General features: G+C 46.3%; 2 protein-coding genes across 5 annotated transcripts in view; one reads left to right on the forward strand and one right to left on the reverse strand.

The window, feature by feature from the left end:
* TTLL9 (tubulin tyrosine ligase like 9) overlaps positions 1 to 8,510 on the forward strand; it is a 70,087-nt gene extending 61,577 nt beyond the window's left edge. For both annotated transcript variants that reach the window (XM_068263733.1, XM_068263734.1), the window contains 3 exons: positions 4,695 to 4,808; positions 6,574 to 6,695; positions 6,781 to 8,510. In XM_068263733.1, the coding sequence (XP_068119834.1) occupies positions 4,695 to 4,808; positions 6,574 to 6,695; positions 6,781 to 6,848 (304 nt within the window). In that variant the 3' untranslated portion in view covers positions 6,849 to 8,510. The remainder of the gene's footprint in view (positions 1 to 4,694; positions 4,809 to 6,573; positions 6,696 to 6,780) is intronic.
* PDRG1 (p53 and DNA damage regulated 1) lies at positions 4,681 to 16,186 on the reverse strand. 3 transcript variants are annotated; one of them, XM_068263737.1, is made up of 6 exons: positions 15,839 to 16,186; positions 14,887 to 14,962; positions 11,521 to 11,595; positions 11,360 to 11,440; positions 8,519 to 8,607; positions 4,681 to 4,875 (listed from the first exon to the last, which is right to left on the reverse strand). In XM_068263737.1, exons 1-5 carry the CDS (start codon positions 15,926 to 15,928, stop codon positions 8,525 to 8,527), a joined length of 405 nt encoding a protein of 134 aa, XP_068119838.1. In that variant the 5' UTR covers positions 15,929 to 16,186; the 3' UTR covers positions 4,681 to 4,875; positions 8,519 to 8,524. The 3 variants fall into 3 exon arrangements, with proteins under 3 accessions (XP_068119838.1, XP_068119839.1, XP_068119837.1); XM_068263738.1 differs by having other exon boundaries at positions 4,681 to 4,782; positions 8,501 to 8,607; XM_068263736.1 differs by having other exon boundaries at positions 4,681 to 4,782; positions 15,839 to 16,184.
* Between the last annotated feature and the right edge of the window lie 813 nt (positions 16,187 to 16,999).

Raw genomic sequence — 16,999 nt, forward strand, 5'->3', positions numbered from 1 at the left:
CATCTTGTTAGACGAATAATCAGGGCTGTGGAGTCGGAGTCGTGGAGTCGGAGTCGTGGAGTCAGGCAATTTTGGGTGCCTGGAGTCGGAGTCGGGAAAAAATGCACCGACTCCAACTCCTAATGAATTTGTAACTGTAATTAAAATAGAAAATATGATAAAATGTTCTATTTCTCAGATAATAGTCATTAAAAATAATGTATATATACAGTATATATACAGTAATAGCTGTGCTTAGTCCACAAAAATGAAATAAACCAATCAAAATGAGTTACTTGTGTGCTGCTTTAATAAAGCAGTCCCCGTATTTTTAAGGTCAGATATACATATCTGATTGTGACTGTATATATGATGTGTACACAGGAATCTCTTATATATACTAAATAACATCTATGCTGTAAGAATAAAGCCTGATGTGTAGCTGTGTCACTAATAGAGATGGTCAACGAGATGGAAATAATTCTGCATTGATGCTGATTTATGCAAATATAGGCACTCCCTTTGCTGATGAAATCAACTAATTTGATATGTTAAAATTTGGTTTGGCGACTACAAATTAAAGGGTAACTGAGACGGATGAAAAGTAACGTTTTATACATGCCTGGGGCTTCCTCCAGCCCCCTTCAGGCTAATCCGTCCCTTGCTGTCCTCCATCACCCGGATCTTCTGCTATGAGTCCTGGTAATTCAGCCAGTCAGCGCTGTCCGGCCGCATGCCGCTCCCACAGCCAGGAACATTCTGCACCTGCGCAATAGTGCTGCACAGGTGTAGTATGCTCCTGGCGGCGGAGTGTGTGCATGCGCACTACGCCCGACTGGCTCAAGTACCTGGACTCATAGCAGAAGATCCAGGTGGTGGAGGAGGACAACGAGGGACTGATTATCCTGAAGGCGGCTGGAGGAAGCCCCAGGTATGTATAAAACTTTAATTTCATCTGTCTCAGGTTTACTTTGTTACACAGTAGTACTATACTCTACATATGCACTCCCCACAGAGCTGCAGGGAATCAACTGAGAATGCTGTGCACATTGAACACAGAGGTGTTGTCTGTTTACAATCTCCTCATTCCCCTGCAGAGTACCGGCACATCATTCTTACATGTACCCACACTTACATTGCCTAGGGCCTGATAGATGTTCTTTGTTCCGGTTTGTACCTTTTACAAGTACTCTTACCAAGGACTAGTTTTAGTCTAAAGGGAATAAATATAGTAGTCTACATATCCTTCTCACTTCAGTTGTCTTGTAAAATTCCTAAGCGTTGGCAGTTAAGAGACGAATTTCATGTTACATACTTTTAATCAACAAAATTGTAATATGCAAATTAGAGGAGTCGGAGTCGAGGAGTCGGTGGAATCCTAAACTGAGGAGTCGGAGTCGGAGGATTTTTGGACCAACTCCACAGCCCTGCGAATACGAGTGATCGTAGGAGGACGGTGTGGGACATTACAGCTACAGAGGGCTGATAGAAGCCCCAGGTAAGTGTCTGTTTAGGTTTATTGAAGGACTCCACAGAAACCCTTTAAGCACAGAAAGTATACTATAGTACTGTATCTTATAGTACTGTATCTTAATTCAGTCAGCAATTGTGTGTGATTTTTTTCTTTTCAGTGCCTTAGCAATTGAGCACAGACAGTGCTAAGCTAGATCATAATGCACAGTGCTCAGGCTGCAGGGTTGTGTATGCAATAATCACACCACAGCTTGCTCAGGAAGCATAGGTCTCACCAGTTAAAGGAATACTTTCGATACCCAAGTGTTCTAAAATGACAATGTACAAATAATGTCTAAGTAGCTGTGTAAACATTTTCCTAATTTTCATGTTAAATATCAGAGGCAAAAGCTGTAATTTGAGGGTAGGATTTAGCTATATTGGGACAAATCAATTGCAGAAGGGGGTGTCTTCTTCAATGCACAGCCAGAGTTGCACATCAGACTACAGAAAGAAAATATCAAACAGATCAAACTCTGAAAGCAAAAACAATATGAAAAAGCTGTGACAATTAGTTACATTACCTCTGCTCTCTTCAGACACTTCAGTCAGAAACAGAGCTCCCAACAGCTGCAGCTCCTGTGTCCTGTCTGTCTCTGTCACACACAGAGCTACACATAGAGTTAATTGATCAAGTGTGAGGAGAATTTCCCCTCTCCTCATGGCTCAGTCAGCCATCAGTTTTGGCTTCAGTAAACTTTGAATGTATTTTGCTAACAGTAAACAAAGAAGTTGCTACTAAAATGTATACACCAGTACTTAGAGTAATAATCCGCACCACCTTCAAGCATGTATCTCCATTTATTGGTAGAAAAAGACAAACATATTAAAAAGAACTGTAGGGCAAAACAGTCCGCTGTTTCGGGCTACCTGCCCATCTTCAAGTTGCCCAGTTCTGATTAAAACACATTTCAATGCACACATATATACACATCTCGTCCAATCATAGAAGGTATGCAAATTAGAGAACCTGATGGGGAACTGATCATTTGCATATGCTGACCACTCCTATAGAGCCACCAAGTGAGCTGATTGGCTAAAGTCAAATTTCAAATTCCCAGCACAATGTGAATACAATAAAAACCATTATCAGCATCAACAAACATACCCATCATTATATTGGTTCAAAAGCAAGAACGGGTGTCAGAAAATAGATACTCACATGGGGACGAAATCTTATAAATAAACCCCACCGGTAAAGTATGATGGAAAGGTCTGCCACCCAATCAGGAAGTCCAGGAGCGTGTATCAGACGCCGCACGCGAAGAAGCGCCGACCTATCAGAATACCGCCGGCGTGGCGGTGACGTCAGCGCGATGCAAACGCCGACCAGTAGGGAACTTCCGCACAAGGCGGAATTACGTAGTTAGTACCATACGGCGTCATGGCAACCAGACCTATAGGAGTGGTCAGCATATGCAAATGATTAGTTCCCCATCAGGTTCTCTAATTTGCATACCTTCTATGATTGGACGAGATGTGTATATATGTGTGCATTGAAATGTGTTTTAATCAGAACTGGGCAACTTGAAGATGGGCAGGTAGCCCGAAACAGCGGACTGTTTTGCCCTACAGTTCTTTTTAATATGTTTGTCTTTTTCTACCAATAAATGGAGATACATGCTTGAAGATGGTGCGGATTATTACGCTTTGATACTACTGAATCCTGTGGTGTCCAGGATTTTTCTCCAGCACACCTACCATTCCTGACCGGATGGTTTGCCAGTGAGTGCTACCCTATACATAGGACTACACCAGTACTTAGGGCTTTTTCACAGCCGTTTGCGTTAACCAAGGAATGAAAGTCCATAGACTTTCATTTTACCTTTCACACCCGACGCTGCGTTTTGATGCGTTGCGGTTCCGACGCACCCGGGTGCAGTTTTTCATCCAACGCACCCGCGAGCCGGCGTTTTCCGTCGGGTTTAATTACCAGCTACCGCCGCTGATTGCGTCGCACCGCAGATACCCGACGACACGCCGCAGGCAGACAACGCGTGCAGGAGAAAAGCTCCTGCATGCGTTGTCTAATGTGAAAGAGCCCTTAGCAGCACTTCCCAAACAATTCCTGTGTCAATTGAAAAAAATATGTGAATCGATAGTATTCCTTTAAAGCAGTTACAGTATGGACAGTATGCTCCTCTGTCCACATTTCTGTGCAGCCTGGGTGATACTGTAGCATTGTAGCCATGCACAAGCAAGTCACAGATGACAGGCATTTCCCTCAGTAATCAGGCAGCAGCTTACACAGAAAGCATAGGTCTCACCGCCTGGTGTTTTTGAGGTAATCCATGCAGTCCCAGAGTAGTGTGCGGATAGCGAGCAGACTACAAGTGGCTGCCAGCTCCCACCCACTGACCACAGGTCATGGGTCTCTGACTGATGCAAGCACCCGCCCACTTTCCACTATAGCTGGATACAGGATACCACAGGGGTACAAAAACCAAACAAACAAACAAAAACAGGTCGACTATAACAGAAGTTCTATTATATCAGGGTTTACTATACCAGGCGTTAATCCCATATAATTATAGTGGTGCTTGTTTGGGACCTGGACACAGTTTACTATACCCAGTGTTTTACTACATCAGAGAATAGTTACGATAACAAACATTACACTTTATTTAGTATATAACCCAAATGTTAATAATTTACATATTCTCACTCTGCAACTACCGGTATGGCAGCGGCGATACAATGACCCGACATGCCTCTGGGTCATATTAGGATTCCAGTATGCCGCCTCAGGTTCTCTTTAAGAGAAAAATATGGCAGCCTCCATATCCCTTTTGCTTCAGATGTCCTTTTAAAAAAATGCTCTTCTGACTAAATGCATAAACGGCTTCTCAACTGAGGCTACTGTGAGCTGCGATGTGCAAGAATGGCATTTTCAACCCATTTACACTATTTCAGCCGCCATTGTGATCTGTACACATAAAGGCTCCAGGAAGATAACATTCCAAATTGTGGGGCAAAGCACGCAGATATGTTACAAGCAAAAAAAAATAAAAAAAAAAATAGGAAGGCCTGATTGGTTTTGTAGCTTCAGCATCCAGTCATATGGGTGTGGTCCAGCCAATCAGTGATGTACTCTGGTCTCTACAGCCAGCCAATCAGCAATGTTCTCTGGTCTCCACAGCCAGCCAATCACTGTTGTACTCTGGTCTCTACAGCCAATCAGTGATGTATTCTGGTCTCCACAGGTGGCTTATAGAAGTCAATGCCTCCCCTTCTCTGACCGCTAGCAGCCAGGAGGACTACGAGCTGAAGTGTCGCCTCCTGGAGGACACCCTGCATGTGGTAGACATGGAAGGCAGGTGAGGCAATTATATACTGCATGACAATAACTTCCTTCTTCAATATTACAGCCTCATTACTCGGCTCCTGCAGCAAAGTAAAGCTGTTTCATGCTTGGCCACTTAAAAAAAAAAAAAAGAAAAAAAAGAAGAAGAAACAGAAAAGTGCTTGTGAATGTTTTCCGATTGGCTGTCACAGCGACCACAATGCTCACACAGCCAATCACAAAGCTGCACAAGTGAAAAGGTTTCTGATTAAAGGGAGCCTTAACTGAGAGGGATATGAACGTTTCCTTTTAAACAATACCAGTTGCCTGACAGTCCTGCTTATCTCTTTGGCTGTAGTAGTGGCTGAATCACACACCTGTAACAAGCATGCAGCTAATCCAGTCTGACTTCAGTCAGAGGCAGAGCATTTGACCTGCATGCTTGTTGAGGGGCTGTGGCTAAAAGTATTAGAGACACAGGATCAGCAGGAGAGTCAGGCAACTGGTATTATTTTAAAAGTAAAATCAATATCCTCAGTTTAGGTTCCCTTTAATGTAACAGTTGTGTTACTATATTCCATTCTCTAGGGGCAAGGGACTGAAGAATCGCAGCATGTCAACCTGGCCCCTTTCCACGCCCACCTGATGAGCATCCCAGAAGCCCCTGCACCAATCCCACAATAATATCCAATAGAGAACCTAGAAGGAGCTGGGGTGCACTACCCTTCAGATATTGGCTGAACCACCAACCATGCAATAAGTGAGAGCAGCTGTACAAAATCTGTACTTTTAAAGCAGCAACATAAAGAAAGTACAAGCACTCAAGCAGCAATAACATTGTATAAAACTTTATTGAGTCATATGCTGCATGTAAGCACCTCCCCACATCCTGGAGTTGTTCATTTGATATGAAAGCTGTGAGCTCCCGCTATGGTGCACCTTATCACTGTTGGATGTTTTTTTTTCTACTAGGGTACAGTGGGTGGGTGGGGGGTTTGGAGGGTGAATTGCATTACTTCTTACATGAAGTATAGGAGGACTACTACTACTACTACTACTACTACTACTACTACACATTTTTGTACACTTTTATTGTTGCTTGAGTGCCTGAACTTTCACAATAATATCTACCCTGCCCTCCTCCCACAACCTTCTGAGGTGCATCAAAGAAGCCCATGCACCGACCCCACCAGTCTCCTCCCCATGACCTTCTGAGGTGCATCCCAGAAGCACCTGCACCAAGCCCACCCAACTCCTCCCTACGACCTTCTAAAGGTGTTTCCCAACTATCCAGAGAAACACCACCACACCTTATTAAAAGAATGGCATCGGCAAGTCAATAGCTAAAAAGCCGATGGAGAGGTTAGCTGGAGCCGCCACATCCCCTCCTGCCTGAAGGAGGCTGAGCCACCTATGTAGGAGATATGGCGAGGATCTGAAGGGAATGGGGAATCTCAGGTGTGATGTGGATGGATGTCTTTTTCTTTTTTTGTTTTTGGGGGGGGGGGGGGGGGGCGCTGCCATAGGCCATGATGAGAATTATGGCTATAGCAGCATACAATTACTAATTTGGGCAGTCACAATAGCCAGTGCTTGAATTATGTGTTCCCCGAAATTGCGACAACTTCGAGGGGGAGTTTGGCTGCAGCAGGGGAGCAGTCTTTTGGCTTCACCGTGCAACAAAATCTACAATCTACACTAGGGATTGCCTTATTATGCTGCCGCCAGTTGAGGTCACATGACTGAAGTGACATTTCTCATGCAAATACTAGTATACATCGCGTTCTGTCTTTACTCAGGTTAACCGGGAAAGAGAAGAGAGTCGGGGGATTTGATCTGATGTGGAATGATGGCCCCGTGTCCCAAGACGACGGACAAGATGCCCTCAGCAACGGAGGCTTCATGGCCAACACACACTTAGGTAAGGAAGGGGAGACTGTCCGCTTTGGAACAAAATGTTGAGGTCCTCCCAGCATCGGCCTCCACTGTCGCCTTTCTCTTTACAGGGTGCATCAATGACCGGAAGAAGAATCTCCGACAGATACTGAAACCTGCCCCCACCAAGAAACCCTGAGAGAGAAGTGTGTACAGAGACTCAATAAAGTACATTTACAGAAGTGTACCGCAAGTTACACTATTAGTATGACCTGCGAGTGTGGCTATGGTAACGCGCGTTGGTAAAATGCATTACTGTAGCAACACTCGCATTACTCGAGTACCACAGATCACATTAACCACTTCAACTCCCAGGGTTTTTCCCCTTAAAAACCAGAGCAATTTTAACCTATCAGCCATTCATCTGCCAATAACATTATCAGTACTTATCACATTGAAATGATCTATACATTATTTTTTCCACCACCAATTAGGCTTTCTTTGGGGGGTACTTTTTGCTAACAATTATTTTATTCCAATGCATTTTAATGGGAATAATAAGAAAAAAAAATTTTCAGCTTTCGGCCATTATAGTTTTACATGCTACCATAATTAAAACCCACGTTTTATTTGTCCCAGTTATTGCAACATTTAAAATATTTCCTTGGTGCAATGTATGGCGCCAGTATTTATTTGAAAATGAAGGTGCATTTTTTTCAGTTTTGCGTCCATCACTAATTACAAACCCATAATTTAAAAATTAACAGTAATATACTCTCTTGACAAATATATTAAAAAGTTCAGTCCCTAAGGTATTTTTTTTAAAGTGTATATATATTTTCACAAAAGTTTTATTCGTGTAACTTTTGGGGAGTGTGGGAGGTAAGGGGGTAATTTTACTATTTGCGCATAACTTCCCTGCGCATACGATTAGTACGCAAACAGGAAGTAATGCGTGGATGTGCAAGTATCGGCCTTTGTATTACACAGGTATCTCATTGATGCTGGTGATCATTCACACAGGGACTTAGATCCATTTATTGATCTCCCCTCTAACAATCATCAGTGAGAACGAGCGCGGGAGCGAGCCCGCAGCAAGGTGAAGAGGGATTTTTCACAGACGTAGATACTTGTCCCGGGGGAGGGTAAGTGGTTAATAGTGTAATTTGTGGTACGCTGCTATAGTAGTCCCGGTAACATTGCCTTGCACTGTCTCCACATGTTAATATTACCGCAAGTTATTGCCTCGGGCCCTGTATGTCTTAAAGTGAACCCAAGGTGAGAGAGTTATATGGAGGCTGCCATTTTTATTTCCTTTTAAACCAGTAGCCTGGCAGTCCAGCTGATCCTCGGCCTCTAATACTTTTAGCCATAGACCCAGAACAAGCATTCAGCAGATCAGGTGTTTCTGACATTGTCAGATCTGACAAGATTACCTGCATGCTTGTTTCTGGTGTGATTCAGACACTACTGCGGCCAAATAGATCAAAAGGGCAGCCAGGCAACTGGTATTGTTTAAAAGGAAACAAATATGGCAGCCTCCATATCCCTCTCACCCAGTGTTCACTTTAATGTTGTCGGAAGCATGGTAATAACTAGTCACAAAATAAATCCCCCATCAGCTTAGCATTTTCATGACTGACTGATCACGACTCCATCCTTTGAGCGAGCAGCAGGCCTGAACAGGAGTCAGCTGCATTTTTGTGATCCTCTGCTCATTTTTGCTTTTTTGGAATGCTAAACTGGACACACATGTACTCAGTCTGCTGTCTTACTAATAGGTTTGTACTGCGTGAACATATTTCCAGTGTGTCTTCTGACATCAATCCTTTATATAAATAAAAAAAAAACCTATATATAATTCCATACCATCTTTTATCCCTGCAATACTTTGTGTATTGCCTTCATTTCATCCGGGTCTAGTGGTGTCAGGTCAAAGCCTTTCAGTTCAGGTTTTCCTGAAAAACAAAAAGTTAGAAAGTCAGGGGCATTCATTTTTAAAGAGACACTGAAGCGAGAATATATCTCGCTTCAGTGCTTATATTCAGCAGGGGCACGTGTGCCCCTGCTAAAACGCCGCTATCTCGCGGCTAATCGGGGGTCCCTTACCTCCCCAATCCCCCTCGTGCTGTGCGGGCAGCGCTTCCGCATTCAGGCAGGGCTAATGGCCGCAGCCCTGCTTCACGCGCGTCTGTCAGCGCGTATCTCCGCCTCTCCCCCGCCCCTCTGTCTTCCTTCGCTGAGAGGGGCGGGGAGAGGCGGCGATGCACCGCTGATTGACGGCGCTGACAGGCAAGGCTGCAGCCGTTAGCCGTTGCAGGGGGGGGGGGGGTTGGGGGTGAAGGGACCCCCATTCAGCCACGGGATAGCGTCGGTTTAGCAGGGGCACACGGGCCCCTGCTGAATATAAGTGTCTCTTTAAAGTGAATTTAATTTCTGTTTTGTGCCTATTTTTTTTATTTATTTCACCTCTGGTCATAAGACCCCTATCTAGTCTCTGACTCCTCTCTCTGAGAGTCTCCCTTCTTTCATGAAAGTCTATACATGCGTGCCTCCACCTTGCTTCTCCTTGTGCTGCAGATGAAGCAGTTCAAAGCAGCCGGGGGTCGGAGGGGGCTGAGGTTGCATGCCGCAGTGCATGCTGGGAGATGTACTCACATTAAGGACTACATCTCCCAGTATGCACTGCAGCAGGTCTGATTTTACATTACTAGAGCCTGTAGGCACAGATGTCTTGGCACCTTAGACTTTGCCTTCCATGAACCTACAAACCCCCGCCGAACTGCACCGCAAGTGTGCTGGCTGGCCCAGATGTCACTTCTCCCTTACTTCCCTGCCGGGCGTAGGTAGCTACATGTGCCCCTTAGTATTAGGTAGCCAGCAGTATCCTCAGTATTAAGTAGCTAGAGATGCTCCCAAGTATTAGGAAGCTAGAGGTACCCCCGACTGAAGGCAGGTTTAGCCACTAGAATGCCAAGAGCTGGGTGAGTAACCTCTCATTTACACTCCGCTCTGGGCTCTGCATAGGTAAGGCAGGCACTTTAGAATGGGTGTGAGCTGCCTTTCCATCATCAGGCGCCTGTAGGCACGTGCCTACAGTGCCTTATGGTAAATCCGACCTTGGGCAGGGGCATGCGATATCACCATGGCTGCTTCGCACTGCTGCACACGAAGAAGCAAGATGGAGGCACATGGATAGACTGGGGAAAGGGATGTGTCTATAGAACAGCCCCCCTCCATAAGTAAATGCTTACTGACTCCAAAACACACACTATGAACCTCTCTTAGGGGTAGGTTTGTTTTTGTTTTTTAACCAAGGAGCACCGTGGTGCTCCATTAACTTTAAGGCAGACATTAACTCAGAGATCAAACAGATTGAGGCTGGTTTTAAATTTGATATTTTGCACTGTGGTGCTCCTGCCACAATGCAAAAAAGTCGTATGACCCCGCAGCAGAGTGCGCTGATAGGGTCATATACTTTGGCCCACCCGTTCAGTGACTTACTTCCAGCTGAGCAGGAAGTACGTCAAACTGTGGCGTTTACACTTACTACGCCGCCCAATACCTTCCATTACCCCAAGTATTGTGCATAACGCATAATGCCCTGCAGCCCTCGCATTGGATACTTCCGGCGCACCGCAACAGACTTCAATAGGTGTGAAAGTCTTCATAGACTTTCATTGCTTTTGTGGCAAACTAGGGTAATGAAACAGGTTTAAAGGACACCTGAAAATAAACTAATGAAATAATTGTATATATCCTCCTTCTCCTAAAAATGACTTTTTAACCACTTCGGGACCAGCACCCTCTGCCCCCTTAAGGACCAGAGGGTGCTGGTCCAGTAAACCGCCGCTTCCCGACAAATCGCCACTAAAATTCACCGCTCTCGCCGCTCTGTCCCCGCCGCAGGCTGCTCTCTCTGCCATCGGTATGACGGCAGAGCGCTGTGCGCCGGTTAGGAGCCGCTTTCATTGGCTCCTGACCCTGTCACTCCATGTAAGCCAATGAAAAACGGCTCCTGCCCGGCTCACAGTGCTCTGCAGTCATAGAGGTGGCAGGGCAGCACATTGCGGCGGGGACAGAGCGGCGGGAACGGGCGGGGGCGTGCGGTGAATGGGACGTAGAGTTTACGCCAGGTCAGAACCACAGCGCCCCCTGCCCGCCGTAGATTTAAACTGCGGCAGTCCGCAGGTAGTTAAGATATTCCACAGTTGTTAATGTTTTATTGTCTTTGCTCAATGACACATTCATTGAAGTATGCCAGGGCTAAAATCTATGAACTATTGACCCCTTTATCTCTTTCCTGTTCTCAGAAGCCATTTTCTACTAGGAAAGTATTTTATAGTTGGAATTTCTTATCAGTTCGGGTCACACTGTAGTCTGACCCGGTCCTAACAGAACTGCCACTTACACACCTGATGTTCAACTCTTACAGGAAGAGAAAGAAAAAAAAGGAACACAGCATAGTTATTTGTGTGCTTGGTACTGTACATACACCTGCCTATCTCATTTTGTCACATGTCACCTCGGGTATCCTTTAACCTGCAAGTGTTGCTCTCAAAAGCTTGTAAAAAAATTGTCTAAATTCTGTCATTAATGGTATTACCAAAACAAACTTTTGTTATCTTGACAAAAGCTTGTTTTTGGATTTACTCTACAACTGATACGGACCCCATATAGATAAAAAAAAATGCTTGGCTAGGATCTCACCTTGTGCTTCATACAGCTGGTTTACCTTCCCCTTCAGCTTGGAGCGAATATCCTGCATCTCTTGGTCCAGCTGCTGCTGATCTGTCAGAGGACGACACTTTAAGCTAGAATAATACGGACAATAATAGCTTCAAATCACACGTCCTCCTCACCCGACTCACCTCGCTGAATCATGTCCTTTGTTTTACTTTTGGGCAGATCTATGAAGATGTTTCCAAAGCAAACGGTCACTGTTTCTGCAGATAAAAACGGACAAACGTCATATCAGTCTGGCGGAAAAAAAGCTGAGCGGATCAGGTAGCCGCCACCAAAACCTCCGCTCCCCGCAACTCCTGTGTGCCGCACTGGCCCACTTTCATGACCTATGGGTCACAACGCTGGAATGAGAGACTGTCTCTCATTCACAGCGTGCAGGGAGGCAAGGGATCGGCAGGGGGCGCGGTCAGGGAGAACTGCGCAATGGCAGCTCTGGAAAGCCTGCAGGAATGCCCCTGGCAGGCGTTTTGAACAGGGAATCCCTCTCCCACGTTTACCCTCGAGATAGCAACAAATATTGGCCTCAATTCAATAAGATCATACTGGAGATAATAAGGCAAGAGGAAGCTTGCCACCACACAGTGAGAGAGTTATCTTATCATTCCTTAACGGAGTTATCCGGGCTAGATAAAGAAAATAAAGGCTACTTACCGGGGGCTTCCTCCAGCCCCAAGCTCCCCGGCGGTCACTCTGACGTCGCCGGGGACCGGGACGGAGCTCCGGTGACGGCTGCACGCAGAGGTGCGGCGAGGGAGGTCCTGGGAGCTTGGGGCTGAAGGAAGCCCCCGGTAAGTAGCCTTTATTTTCTTTATCTAGCCCGGATAACTCATTTAAGTTACCTCCTCTGTAGTTATTTTCACACGCAGTTAAAATAGCTCCAGAATTCTAACCGGTTGTTAATTAAGGATTGAAGAGTTAACTTAGACAGAAGAGTTAACTTTAGGTTTGCCTGAGGTAAAATGTTTCCTAAATACTACATGCCTCATCACCATGGTGATAACTCTAGAAACTTTATGAAAGACAGGAGATAAGCTTAGTGAATTGAGGCCAATGTCGTTAATGTCGGGGGGAGGTGGGGGGGAGGGGCTATAGCGTGGGGGCAGAGAGCAGAGGTGTGGGGACACAGAGGAATGTCATGAGGCAGAGAACACGCCTCTGTGTCCCATCTGCCCTCCCCCCCCCCAAAAAAAAAACCTTGGGTTCCTTTAAGCAGTACCAGTTGCCTGGCTGTCTTGCTGATCCTCTGCATCTAATACTTCTAGCAATAGACCCTGAACAAGCATGCAGCAGATTAGATGTTTCTGACACTATTGTCAAACCTGATAAGATTACCTTCATGCTTGTTTCTGGTGTGATTCAGACACTCATGCAGCCAAACAGATCAGCAGGACTGCCTTGCAACTGGTATTGTTAAACAGGAAATAAATATGGCAGCTTCCATATTATTCTTACTTTAAAGGTGGCCATATGCTTGCCGATTTGCTGGTCTGATCAGAGAGGGATCGTATGGCCACCTTTACTGCAAACAGATTGTGAACCGATTTCAGCCTGAAACCGTTCACAATCTGTGGTGGTGGTGGAGGTGGTGCTGCCACCGCCCCCCCCCCCCCCCCGCATACATTACCTGCTCCGCCGTTCGACTCCCCAGGTCTCTGCTATCTTCTTCTCCGGTCTGGTCTCCGGCATGCTTCACTTCTTCCTGCCCGGCAAGAAGTTTAAACAGTAGAGCTCCCTCTACTGTTTAAACTTCCTGCCGGGCAGGACGAAGTGAAGCAAGGTAATGTATACCCGCTGTATTGCGTCGGTCGTCGGGCATGCGAACGCCGCTATCGATGCACTCCCGACCCGCCGGCGATCGAGAAAAATCTGCCGCACGGACGGATCGGGAACGATCGATTTTGGACGGAAATCGATCGTTCTGTCAGCGGTGTGCGCGGCGATTTCACAGCAGATTCGATCACTGTGATCGAATCGGCCGTATATCGGCGGGAAAATAGTTAGGTGTATGGGCCCCTTAATTGCTCTTTAAATCTGCTCTTGGTCCATGAGATGCTAATAATTACAAGTTGAGGCAGGTGTTTGTCTCCATTCTTTCCATTGTGCATGCCATTGCAGGTGTGGTGCACCTGCAGGAGCTTGGCACTGGCATACCGTGTCCTGTACTGTGGACCAGTAAGGTGAGGCAAGTGTGACATTCTTTTGGAGCCATTCCCATGCCCTACATGTACATGTAAGCGGGTGGCATCTGCCTGGCCGACATTCATACATTGCAATACCCCTCACTCCCACAAGTCTTTATGAATTCAACAGAGGTCTCTCCGTTGTGATTTTGAGGAACATTCTGGGACTCGAATATCAAAATTAGAGACTTTCCTGATACGTTGAGAAGGAGAATAAGAAATATCTAAGAAAATGTATACTTTCAACTATCAAGCGGTTTATCGAGCCATTTAGGCTCTTTTTACACTTGCAGGCTAAACCTCATTGTGTTACCCTATCTTGCTCCAAGGGGCGCAAAAGCAATGAAAGTCTGTGGAGGAGACTTTAATACTTACTGCAGTCCATTGTGGTGTGCCTCAGATGTATCCGATCTGACACAAAGGCTTGTGGTAATGGGAGTCTGTGGGCGACACGTGTAGTGTAAACGACTGAGGTGTGTTACGTATATGACCCTGTCAGAGCACTCAGGGTCACATGTTTGTCATTTTTTGTTTTGTGGTGGGATGAGGCAGGAGCATCGCATCCCCACCGCAAGAAACAAGATATAAAACCGGCCTTAAAGTTTATTTACCAACTGGCATAATATACAACAACAACTTGTTTTTCTACTCTTTATTGCCCAGGTAGTGACCCTATTAGCATTTGCACTTTAAAGGATACCCGAAGTGACATGATGAGATAGACATGTGTATGTACAGTGCCTAGCACACAAATAACTAGGCTGTGTTCCTTTTTCTTTCTCTGGCTGAAAGAGTTAAATATCAGGCATGTAAGTGGCTGACTCAAACAGGAAGTGACTACAGTGTGACCCTCACTGATAAGAAATTCCAACTATAAAACACTTTCCTAGCAGAAAATGGCTTCTGAGAGCAAGAAAGGTAAAAAGGAATTTCTTGTTAGTGAGGGTCACACTGTAGTCACTTCCTGTCTGAGTCAGCCACTTACATACCTGATATTTAACTCTTTTAGGCAGAGAAAAAAAAAAAAAAAAGGAACACAGCATAGTTATTTGTGTGGTAGGCACTGTACATACCCATGTCTATCTCATCAGGTCACTTCGGGTATCCTTTACAATAGATGATACCTCCAAAAGGAGTTGGCGTGCTGTGCAGTGGTATAGTGGGATGTGGCTCTGAATGACACCTCCTGAGCCCTATAGTGGTCTTTGTGCCTGATATTGTTGTTCCTATGCTGCTGAACGTACGCAATTTACTAGGTTACTTTTTCTCCCACAAGTTATTTAGTGATTCAGCTGCAGTGTATGCGGTCACCTGACTTATCCGTGTCCTTCATCAGAGCTCTCAACGCTTCTCGGTTCTGGTTCCTTTTGATATCCAGGTCCATGATCTACAAATATAAAAACACCCACCATCAATAGCTAACTGGTACAGAAGTGAAAAAAAAAAAATAACCAAAAATGCACTCACAAAAAGAAGTCACAGTTGTACTGTACCATTATTCCGTGGCAAGGCATGCTGGAACTGCAATAGCAGATCAACAGATATCACGCCTATGTCTGTTCTGTACGTCTGGCATAGCAGGGGAAACCGCCAGCACTGTAGATGCTCAATGCCCTGCCAATCTCAAACTGGAATTAAAGGAAACTTGAGGAATCTAAGAGTTCTACTTACCTAGGGCATCTGACAGCCCCCTGCAGATGTCCTGTACCCACACTGTTACCAAACGATCCTCCGTTCTTCTGCCGCAGCTCACATTCGCTTTCTCCAGTCGCCGTCCACTGCGCCTAAGCGGCCCTGGCCCCACGCGTCCTCTTTTTTTGTACTGCGCCTGTGCCGGACGCTACGGGAGCTCATACTAGGATGCGCAAGCACAGTGGTTGTCAACTTGCAAGTCAGCGAGAATGAAAGTGAGCTGTGGCGGGGGACCGGAGGATCCTTTGGTAATGTCGCACGCTGCAGAGGGCTGGAAGAAGCCCCAGGTAAGATTCTTCAGGTCCGCTTTAAAGTAACGGTCGGGTGTTAAATCAATTCTTTATTTTTATCTAGTGAACAAGGAATACAAAAGTTAAAATCACTATTACTTGTTGATAAATGATCATGCCCCAGTTTACCTGACTCTTATTTGGTACACACAAAATTTGGTACGCAAAAGGGAAGTTACAGGGCAAGCTGGGTTGTCCACACTGGGGTAATGACAGTACTAGACACGTGTGCTGCTATAAGCACTATTGTGAAGGCTGTTATTGCTCCCTTTCCTGCTCACCTGCCTCCTGTCTGCCATCACATCCTCAGCCTTCTTCTCCACCTCTTGCAGGTAGTCCAGCACTGTGTCCATGCCATCATACACCTCCATCTCTACCACCCCTCATTCAGAAGACACAGATTATACTCCTGTAACTTCCGCCGCAGGGCCCATATGTATCGAAGTAACAAACCCAAATATGCCTGGGTGTCTACATGTGTGTGGTCTGAAGGTTACAATAGCTGACACGTTAATGGAGACCAGCCCTGTATTACGCGTGCGGACGTCCTCAACAAAATGGCCGCGGCGAAGTAGACAGAATACGGTGTAAAAGGCCCCCTCTTGTATCCGGGCGAGCAGACAACGCGCATGCGCCTCGTGTACCTAACGCTGAGAATAGGAGCCTCATCAGAATGCCTCCTGTGCGCCTGTGCGTGTCAGATTACGCTAAGAACGCCGCGTTCCACTCCTCTCGTGGTTGGGCGTGTCAGACATACTGATGGGGGCGCGGCCTGTATGCCTCTTGTATATTGATGCGTGTGTCAAGCCGATGAGGGCGTGGCCTGTGCGCCTCCTGTTTATGGATGGGTGTGTCAGATACTGATGGGGGCGCGGCCTGGGCGCCTCTTGTTTATGGATGGGTGTGTCAAGCCGATAAGGCCGCGGACTGCGCGCCTCTTGTTTATAGATGGGTGTGTTAGACACTGATGGGGGCTTCTTGTATAGTGATGGGGGTGTGTCAAGCCAATAAGGGAGCTGTCTCTCCGCCTTTGGATGGGTGTGTCAAGCCGATGAGGGCGCGGTCTGTGCGCCTCTTGTTTATGATGGGTGTGTCAGAACTCATGAGGGCGCAGCCAGAACTCATGAGGGCGCGGTCTTGGGCCTATGGCACACTGACGAGGGCGCGGCCTTTGCGTCTTTTGTATATGGATTGGTGTGTCAAGCGGATGAGGGCGCGACCTGTGCGCCTCTTGTTTATGGGTGAGTGGTTGTGTCAGACACTGATGGGGGCGCGGCCTGTGCGCCGCTTGTATATGGATGGGTGTGTCAAGCCGATGAGGACGATCTGATTGTCCTATCCGTTGTCCTTTATGTATCTGCTTAGGCATGCTGACTGTGATGAGGGCGCGGCCTATGCGCCGCCTTTTTTGGGTGGGCGTGTCAGATACCAATGAGGGCGCG

Source organism: Hyperolius riggenbachi, chromosome 12 (genome assembly GCF_040937935.1).
Source record: "Hyperolius riggenbachi isolate aHypRig1 chromosome 12, aHypRig1.pri, whole genome shotgun sequence".
Classification (NCBI taxonomy): Eukaryota; Metazoa; Chordata; class Amphibia; order Anura; family Hyperoliidae; genus Hyperolius; species Hyperolius riggenbachi.

Bases quoted from the DNA above. Each gene is read 5' to 3' on its own strand.
- PDRG1 (XM_068263737.1), bottom strand. From the start codon at position 15,928: ATGGAGGTGTATGATGGCATGGACACAGTGCTGGACTACCTGCAAGAG. The intron at 14,963-15,838 runs GTGAGCAGGAAA...TTATATTTGTAG, and splicing joins TGATGGCAGACAGGAGGCAG to ATCATGGACCTGGATATCAA. The intron at 8,608-11,359 runs GTGAGATCCTAG...TTTGTTTTTCAG, and splicing joins CCAGCTGTATGAAGCACAAG to GAAAACCTGAACTGAAAGGC.